General features: G+C 50.1%; 2 protein-coding genes across 6 annotated transcripts in view; both read left to right on the top strand.

The window, feature by feature from the left end:
* Nucleotides 1-449: 449 nt before the first annotated feature.
* Nucleotides 450-6,855, top strand: LOC115581085 (cip1-interacting zinc finger protein-like). 5 transcript variants are annotated; one of them, XM_030415933.1, is made up of 10 exons: nucleotides 455-842; nucleotides 968-1,108; nucleotides 1,211-1,305; nucleotides 1,952-2,045; nucleotides 2,146-2,149; nucleotides 2,791-2,861; nucleotides 2,946-3,113; nucleotides 6,162-6,216; nucleotides 6,311-6,432; nucleotides 6,514-6,855. In XM_030415933.1, the coding sequence occupies exons 1-10, from the start codon at nucleotides 666-668 to the stop codon at nucleotides 6,553-6,555; spliced, it is 969 nt and encodes a 322-aa protein (XP_030271793.1). In that variant the 5' UTR covers nucleotides 455-665; the 3' UTR covers nucleotides 6,556-6,855. The 5 variants fall into 5 exon arrangements, 4 of the variants coding, with proteins under 4 accessions (XP_030271794.1, XP_030271791.1, XP_030271793.1 ...); XR_003983990.1 differs by lacking the exon at nucleotides 2,146-2,149 and having other exon boundaries at nucleotides 461-842; nucleotides 2,757-2,861; nucleotides 6,514-6,700; nucleotides 6,810-6,855; XM_030415931.1 differs by lacking the exon at nucleotides 2,146-2,149 and having other exon boundaries at nucleotides 451-842; nucleotides 974-1,108; nucleotides 2,757-2,861.
* An 873-nt stretch (nucleotides 6,856-7,728) lies between these two features.
* LOC115581066 (surfeit locus protein 4-like) overlaps nucleotides 7,729-8,888 on the top strand; it is a 5,910-nt gene continuing 4,750 nt past the window's right edge. The window contains exon 1 of the mRNA XM_030415901.1: nucleotides 7,729-7,923. Coding sequence (XP_030271761.1) covers nucleotides 7,876-7,923 — 48 coding nt within the window. The 5' untranslated portion in view covers nucleotides 7,729-7,875. The remainder of the gene's footprint in view (nucleotides 7,924-8,888) is intronic.

Genomic DNA, 8,888 nt, shown 5'->3' with positions numbered 1-8,888 from the left:
GTGTTTTGTACCTGCTACAGTGAACCGAGTGGCGCGGGTTCGATTCCCTCTCGGCCCCGTACATCGCAGACCGCCTCTGACTCATCAGGTCTGAAACAAACCCCGCCCCCTCGCTGCCGCTCCTCTCTGTCATGGATCCAGCTCACTTTGTTTTCTTCTTTGTCAGGTTTCAAGCAGGAAGTGGGCGGGATCAGCGACTGGAAGCTCTGACAGCCGGCCGAGCTGCAGCTCCAACACCACAGAAGAAGATGGAGGAGACCCAGGACCTGACGGAGGTTCAGGAGAGACGAAGAGGGCGAGACTGAAAGGGTCGGTCAGAGTTTCTTACAGACAACATCCTGATGAGTCAGAAAACAGTTTTACATTTTAATTATCAATCAATCTGCCGTGGAACTGCGATGATTCATTGATTAGTCACCAATTATTGAATTAATCACCAAATATTGTGATAATTTATCAGTGTGTTATAATTAAAGTTCTCCACTGTGTCAGCTAGTGAAGTGTGGATGTTTCTGGTTTCTTTCCTCTGTGACAGAAAACTGAAGTATCTGAAAAACAGTACTTGAGTAAATATACTTAGTTACTTTCCTCCATTGGATATTGAAAGTGTGACCTGAACATCAGCAGGATGCAACTGAGCCAAACTTGAGTGTGAAAAAAAACAAATGCGTTTCCTCAGGACTGACGAGCCTGCAGCTCTGACCAATAGAGAGAGAGTCCCGGGGTCATGTGGTCAACCAGGAAGTGAGAGCTGCTCCACAGGAAGTGTGTGTAGTCTGTCCAGACCTCCTCCAGACCAGCAGGGGGCAGCAGAGCTGAGTGAGGACAGCAGAGCAGCTGAGGTGATGAAACGTGGTGTCATCAGTTAATGACCTCGTAAATATAAGAGTGTTGTAACGTGTGTGTGTGTGTGCGTGTGTGTGCGTGTGTGTGTGCGTGTGTGTGCGTGTGTGTGTGTGTGTGTCAGCTGCAGAGCGTGGCGTCTCTGAAGGTCACCATCCAGCAGAGCAGTGAGAGCAGAGAGTTTGGACAGACAGACAGGACGGCCGACAGACAGACAGGTGGACTCCACTGTCATGTCTGTAACCTCACCTGTCGCTCTGTGCAGGTGAGACACAGTGAGCACACACACATAGACACACCTGAGGCTCCCGCTGTACTCTCAGTCTAAACTGTAGGACAGGAAGTAGTGACTGCCGTGTGTGTTCAGGTGTTTCAGGAGCACATGCTGGGACCAGAACACCTGAGGAGACTGAAGGACATCACACAGTCCATCTGCCTGGACACACACACACTGCAGGACAGGTACACACACACACACACACACACACACACACACACTGCAGGACAGGTACACACACACACACACACACACACACACACACACACACACTGCAGGACAGGTACACACACACACACACACACACACACACACACACACACACTGCAGGACAGGTACACACACAAACACACACACACACTGCAGGACAGGTACACACACACACACACACACACACACACACACACACTGCAGGACAGGTACACACACAAACACACACACACACTGCAGGACAGGTACACACACACAAACACACACACACACATACACACACACTGCAGGACAGGTACACACACACACACACACACACCACACACACACACACACCACACTGCAGGACAGGTACACACACACACACACACACACACACACACACACACACACACTGCAGGACAGGTACACACACACACACACACACACACACACACACATACACTGCAGGACAGGTACACACACACACACACACACACACACCACACACATACACACACACACACACCACACACTGCAGGACAGGTACACACACAAACACACACACACACACTGCAGGACAGGTACACATACACACACACATCCACCTCCTCCTCCTGATGGTTCACCTTTGTCCTCCAGGGGGCGTCGGCCCGACACACAGCGCTGGTGTGACACCTGTCAGACTCACTTCAGCGGTGATGTCATCATCCATCGACGGACCAAACAGCACAAGGTGGGAAACGTTGCTAACAGGACTTTAAAATGCTAACCATGTTTTTGATACTAAGCAGCAGTGTGTGTGTGTGTGTGTGTGTGTGTGTGTGTGTCTCCAGATGTGTAAGCAGCTGTGTGTGTGTGTGTCTCCAGATGTGTAAGCAGCTGTGTGTGTGTGTGTCTCCAGATGTGTAAGCAGCTGTGTGTGTGTGTGTCTCCAGATGTGTAAGCAGCTGTGTGTGTGTGTCTCCAGATGTGTAAGCAGCTGTGTGTGTGTGTGTCTCCAGATGTGTAAGCAGCTGTGTGTGTGTGTGTCTCCAGATGTGTAAGCAGCTGTGTGTGTGGTGTGTGTGTCTCCAGATGTGTAAGCAGCTGTGTGTGTGTGTGTCTCCAGATGTGTAAGCAGCTGTGTGTGTGTGTGTCTCCAGATGTGTAAGCAGCTGTGTGTGTGTGTCTCCAGATGTGTAAGCAGCTGTGTGTGTGTGTGTCTCCAGATGTGTAAGCAGCTGTGTGTGTGTGTGTCTCCAGATGTGTAAGCAGCTGTGCGTGTGTGTCTCCAGATGTGTAAGCAGCTGTGTGCGTGTGTGTCTCCAGATGTGTAAGCAGCTGTGTGCGTGTGTGTCTCCAGATGTGTAAGCAGCTGTGTGCGTGTGTGTCTCCAGATGTGTAAGCAGCTGTGTGCGTGTGTGTCTCCAGATGTGTAAGCAGCTGTGTGTGTGTGTGTCTCCAGATGTGTAAGCAGCTGTGTCGTCCCTTCTGTCCAGTGTGTAAACATCACTTCAGGACTCCCAGGAAGTTTGTGGAGCACATGAAGTCTGCAGAGCACAAGCAGCAGGTCAGCGGGGGGTCAGGTGACACATGTGACATGTTCAGGACAAACCAGCAGGGTGAGTTGGATTCTGTGTCTGTCTCCTCCCAGGTGCACTTGCAGGAGGCTCAGGAGGAGGAGCTGATCACAGTGGACGCTGTCGGCTGCTTTGAGGGAGAGGAGGACGAGGATGAGGATGAGGAGGAAGAAGTAGAAGTAGCTGATGAAGAGGAGGAGGGTGGTGTAAGAAAAGAGGAAGCAGAGGAGAAAGAGTTGGAGGTACAAAGATTCAATTACACCTGATTGTTTGTTTGTTTCCCACAGAGTTGCCGACGTCAGCTGTCTGCTCACCTGATCCAACACTGAGCCAGGAACACAACATCCCCAGACTCCATTTACAAATGAAGTGATTTAAGGAGTTGTGTCATGAGGAGAAACTAAACAAACTTTGTGAAACAGCTGCAGCAGATTCTAACTCATCATGTCAATCCATCCATCCATCCATCTTCTTCCGCGTTATCTGGGGCCGGGTCGCGGGGGCAGCTGCCTGAGCAGGGACGCCCAGACTTCCCTCTCCCCGGACACTGCCTCCAGCTCTTCCGGGAGGATCCCAAGGCGTTCCCAGGCCAGCCCAGCGACATAGTAACTCCAGCGTGTCCTGGGTCATCCTCAGGGTCTCCTCCCGGCAGGACATGCCAGGAACACCTCCCGAGGGAGGCGTCCCGGGGGCATCCGAAACAGATGCCCGAGCCACCTCAGCTGGCTCCTCTCAATGTGGAGGAGCAGCGGCTCTACTCCCAGCTCCTCCCGGGTGACAGAGCTCTTCACCCTATCTCTAAGGGAGCGCCCCGCCACCTCGCGGAGGAAACTCATTTCGACCGCTTGTATCCGGGATCTTATTCTTTCGGTCATGACCCAGAGTTCATGGCCATAGGTGAGGGAAGGAACGTAGATTGACCGGTAAGTCGAGAGCTTTGCCTTTCGGCTCAGCTCTCTCTTCACCACGACAGACCGATACAACGACCGCATTACTGCGGCCGCTGCACCGATCTGCCTGTCAGTCTCACGCTCCATCCTTCCCTCACTATTGAACAAGACCCCAAGATACTTGAACTCCTCCACTTGAGGCAGGAACTCTCCCCCAACCCGGAGGTAGCAGGCCACCTTTTTCCAGTCGAGAACCATGGCCTCGGATTTGGAGGTGCTGATTCTCATCCCAGCCGCTTCACACTCAGCTGCAAACCGCCCCAGGACATGCTGGAGGTCCCGGCTCGAAGGAGCCAACAAGACCACATCCGCAAAAAGCAGAGATGGATCCCTCTGGCCCCTGGCTGTGCCTAGAAATTCTGTCCATAAATATAATGAACAGAACCGGTGACAAAGGGCAGCCCTGCCGGAGTCCAACATGCACCAGGAACAGGTCTGACTTACTGCCGGCAATGCGAACCAAGCTCCTGCTCCGGTCGTACAGGGACCGTACAGCCCTTAACAGAGGGCCTCCGACCCCGTACTCCCGGAGCACCTCCCACAGAATGCCACGAGGGACACGGTCGAATGCCTTCTCCAAGTCCACAAAGCACATGTGGACTGTTTTGGCAAACTCCCATGAACCCTTGAGCACCCTGCAGAGGGTATAGAGCTGGTCCAGTGTTCCGGGCCGATAGTTGGAACACACCCTCTAGTCCCCCTTTTTGAATAGGGGGACCACCACCCGGTCTGCCAGTCCAGAGGCACTGTCCCCGACTGCCACGCGATGCTGCAGAGATGTGTCAACCAAGACAGCCCCACAACATCCAGAGACTTGAGGTATTCAGGCACGGCACTGAGGATCTTCCAGAATACCTCAGTGACTTCGGCTTGAGTGATGAATGAGTCCACCTCTGAGTCCCCAGCCTCTGCTTCCTCTATGGAAGGTGTGTCAGTGGGATTGAGGAGATCCTCGAAGTATTCCTTCCACCGCCCGACAATGTCGAGGTCAACAGCTCCCCACCTCCACTGTAAACAGTGTTGGAGGAGGACTGCTTCCCCCTCCTGAGGCACCAGATGGTTTGCCAGAATTTCTTCAAGGCTGACCGGTAGTCCTCCTCCATGGCCTCCCCGAACTTTTCCCAGACCTGAGTTTTTGCTTCCACAACTGCCCGTGCTGCCGCATGCTTGGCCTGCAGGTAACCGTCAGCTGCCTCAGGAGTCCCACGGGCCAACCAGGCTCGGTAGGACTCCTTCTTCAGCTTGACAGCATCCCTTACTTCCGAAGTCCACCACCGGGTTCAGGGATTGCCGCCACGACAGGCACCGGAGACCTTAGGGCCACAGCTCCGGACAGCCGCGTCAACAATGGAAGGGGAGAACATGGTCCATTTGGACTCAATGTCCCCAGCCTCCCTCGGGATCTGGTCAAAGCTTTCCAGGAAGTGGGAGTTAAAGACCTCCCTGACAGAGGGTTCCAGCAGACGTTCCCAGCAGAGCCTCACAATACGTTTGGGTCTGCCAGGTCTGTCCAGCTTCCTCCCCTGCCAGCAGATCCAACTCACCACCAGGTGGTGATCAGTTGACAGCTCAGCCCCTCTCTTCACCCGAGTGTCCAAGACATATGGCCGGAGGTCAGATGATACGACCACAAAGTCGATCATTGACCTCCGTTCTAGGGCATCCTGGTGCCACGTGTACATATGGACGCCAAACTGTGACTAGCACAGAAGTCCAGTGACAAAACACCGCTCGGGTTCAGATCGGGGAGGCCGTTCCTCCCAATCACACCCCTCCAGGTAACGCTGTTGCTGCCCACGATGGAGTCCCCGGTTGGAGCACTCTCCAGTACCCCTCCCAGGGACTCCAAAAAGGCCGGGTACTCTGCAGTGTGGTTTTGACCCATAAGCCGAAACAACAGTGAGAGACCTATCCCCGACCCGAAGGCGCAGGGAGGCGACCCTCTCGTTCACCGGGGTGAACTCCAACACATGGCGGCTGAGCTGGGGAGCTATAAGCAAGACAACAACAGCTCGCCGCCTCTCACAGCGGACAATTCCAGAATAGAAGTCTGACCCGTCACCTCGGACCTGTTTGCCTTGGGAGACCCTACCAGGGGCATTAAGCCCCAGACAACATAGCTCCTAGGATCATTCAGGTGCTCAAACCCCTCCACCACAATAAGGTGCCGGTTCAAGGAGGGGACTCATTGTGTCCTTCATATACATTCAGCACTAAATCAGAACCTGAAATTGTTTGTCTCCTTGTAAAAAGTGTCAGTTTGTGTCTCAGTTTAGTTTAGTTTATAAACTCTGTCTCTGACTAACTCTGTGCGTGTGTGTCTGTGTGTGTTTGTTGCAGGCAGCTGACACACAGGAAACACACAGGGAGGAGTATGACCCCTGCACCACATACGGTATGTTTTCTGTGTGATTTAAATTGAATTTCGCCACCATTAGATTAAAAACAGTCGATGGATGTTGAAACAGTACATGTGTGTGTCTGTACAGGAAGTCGTTTTGTGGTTCCTGTTTCTGGCTTTCTGTGTCGACTGTGTAACAAGTTCTTCTACAGAGAGACGACAGCACGACACACACACTGCAGGACACACACACACTACCTCAACCTGCAGGTAACACACACACACACACACACACACACACACACACAGTCTCTCTCTCTCTCAGGGTGCTGATGTTGTTTTGTGTCTTAGAGTCACAGAGCTGCTCAGACGAGAAGTGAAGATCTGACCTGACCTGCTGTCCCACAATGCACCTGTGTGTCCAGGTGAAGGACTGGTGATGACATCATCTTGCTGTACTTCCTGTTCTCCCCAGAACTTTAATGTCACATCTGACCTGTTCACAACAATGACGTGAACAGTGAACAGTTGAATACAGGTGAGGATCAGAGCGACCCCTGCTGGCTGTCAGGTGAACTGCAGCTGATGTCACGTTTGAATGTTCATTAAAGGGTCAGTCTGGTGTTTTTCTGTCTTTATCTTCTCAGTTGCCCTGAAGAGACGATAAGTTAATAAACTTTGTTTATTCCTACATGTCACTTTTTATGGATTGTTTTTGTTTTCCCTCATAGAAAAATGGCACATTTCTTCAAAACAGACATGATGTTCTGTTTTTAAAATGTAATATTAATAAAATATTTACAAAAATGAGTAAATATTAAAGGTTCAAGTCTTTATTGTCAATGTGCACAACAACAATACAGTGCAGCATCTGTCTGAGCTGGTGTGCAGAATATGAAATTAAATTATAATGAAATAATTACTAATGCACACTGTAGAGAGGACAGAGCATTAAAATGATTGACAACACATATTTTCCACAAAAAGGAATAAAAAAACTAATATAGATATTTAAAAAACAGTCTTAAAACAAGCACAGCAATAATCAAACCTGTCTTTATATAACGAGGGTGTCTGAACACTTCCTGTGTCACAGAAAACAGAAAATCACTGGACAGAAACTGGAACTAGTTTTGTTCAGACTTTTAATACTCAGTCATCATTTCATCAGCTAGTTGCTGACTGATGTCGTTCTGGATATCCACCAATCATAATGATAATGTTATATAATATAATAATAAATCCTTCATTTATTTTTTAAACAGTGTCATTTAAGAAATATCAAGTGACTCTAGCTGTATTTGTTTTACTTTTCTGTGACAGAACAGGTGAAGGAGCTTCTACATACTTTTGTCTGTTTCCTTCTCAAACACACAGAAAAGCAGCAGCAGCAGATCTGAGATCAGTTCTGCTGCAGTTTTATTAGTTTCTGTAAACAGTCTCTGATTAATGTGACACGTGGTTATTAAAACAATATTTATTGACTTTAGTCAGATTTAGTAAACTGTGACAGACACGCAGTCCACGTGGCATGCTCCACCCTGAGCGGCCGCAGGGGGCGCTGTGGCCGCTCAGCGCAGAGGATTGTGGGTCGGAGGAGGCAGCAGCGGAGCATCATCATCTTCCTCAGGCCGGAGCGGGACTCTTCTGACCGGACTTGTAGCTGAGCTGAGAGCCGTTCCTCCGCACTGAAGTGCCTTAACAGAGGGAGAGATGGGACACGGAGACCTGATGAGCCAGGCGGAGGATGTAGCGGACCAGGTCAGCTCCCCTCCCCGGGAAACAAGCACCCTGAGCCGGCCACACACAGGGCTGGGACTCAGGCAGACAGCAGATATCTTCCGCTTCTCCCGAATTCCGTCCACAAATCTTTTCTTATGGAGCTTTGAACACGACACATACTTTACATAAATCAGTACTCTGTAATAGTTAATTCGGCATATGGATTATGAATCCAAACTGCACCATGTTCTGGTAAAGAATCGTGATCTTACGTTAACTTTAGCAGCAGACTTGGTTGTGTAGTCTGGTGGAGGCAGACTGTGGGTGTAACATGAAAGTCTGTTGTGCAAGAAAACTTTGGCTGAAACACCGAAAGCGGCTCCTGAGTCATCTTAGTTGTAAGCCGAAGTGAGGAGTGTCTCCTACTGATGAGCCACCAGCCTTTCAGTTATCTGCTGCCAGCTCAGACTGACCGCAGATCAGCAGGGAACTTTAAAATCACAGATTTTTAAAAGTAGTCTGGTGTTAAGTTCATGTCACGGAACGGAAACATTAGACGATGAGTTAAGAGCTCGTTTTATTTTCAACATCAGGACTGTAGAAGAAGAGTTTGGATTGTGCACTTTGTTCAAGTATTAAAATAAGTCATAGTTGTAAAACATATGCCGAAAGATGGAAGAGGTTCTGATCAGGTTCGGAAGGGCTTCAATTATTAGTTACCGCCCCGAGTCCGAGTGCTTTATCACGAGACGTGTCAAATTGACAGATTTCTCAATGGAGTCTGGTGTGAAGATGCCATGAAGACGGAAGTGAACTGAGGGGTGACATGAACGCAGAGCGATGTTGATGTTGGCTCAGAGCGCTGACGTCGATCAGCAGGTAGTGACGGTGTGTCTGGAAGTGAACGTGATGAAGCAGCTGTTGTCAATCAAAGTGTCTCAGGCGCTTCATGACGCTCACGCGGCTGCAGAGGAAAGAACTACAAATGTAGTTTTAAAACAGGA

The sequence above is a fragment of the Sparus aurata genome, chromosome 5 (genome assembly GCF_900880675.1).
Source record: "Sparus aurata chromosome 5, fSpaAur1.1, whole genome shotgun sequence".
NCBI classification, from domain to species: Eukaryota; Metazoa; Chordata; class Actinopteri; order Spariformes; family Sparidae; genus Sparus; species Sparus aurata.
Note: the sequence above shows the minus strand (reverse complement) of the source record. Positions and strands in the feature narration are given on the sequence as shown.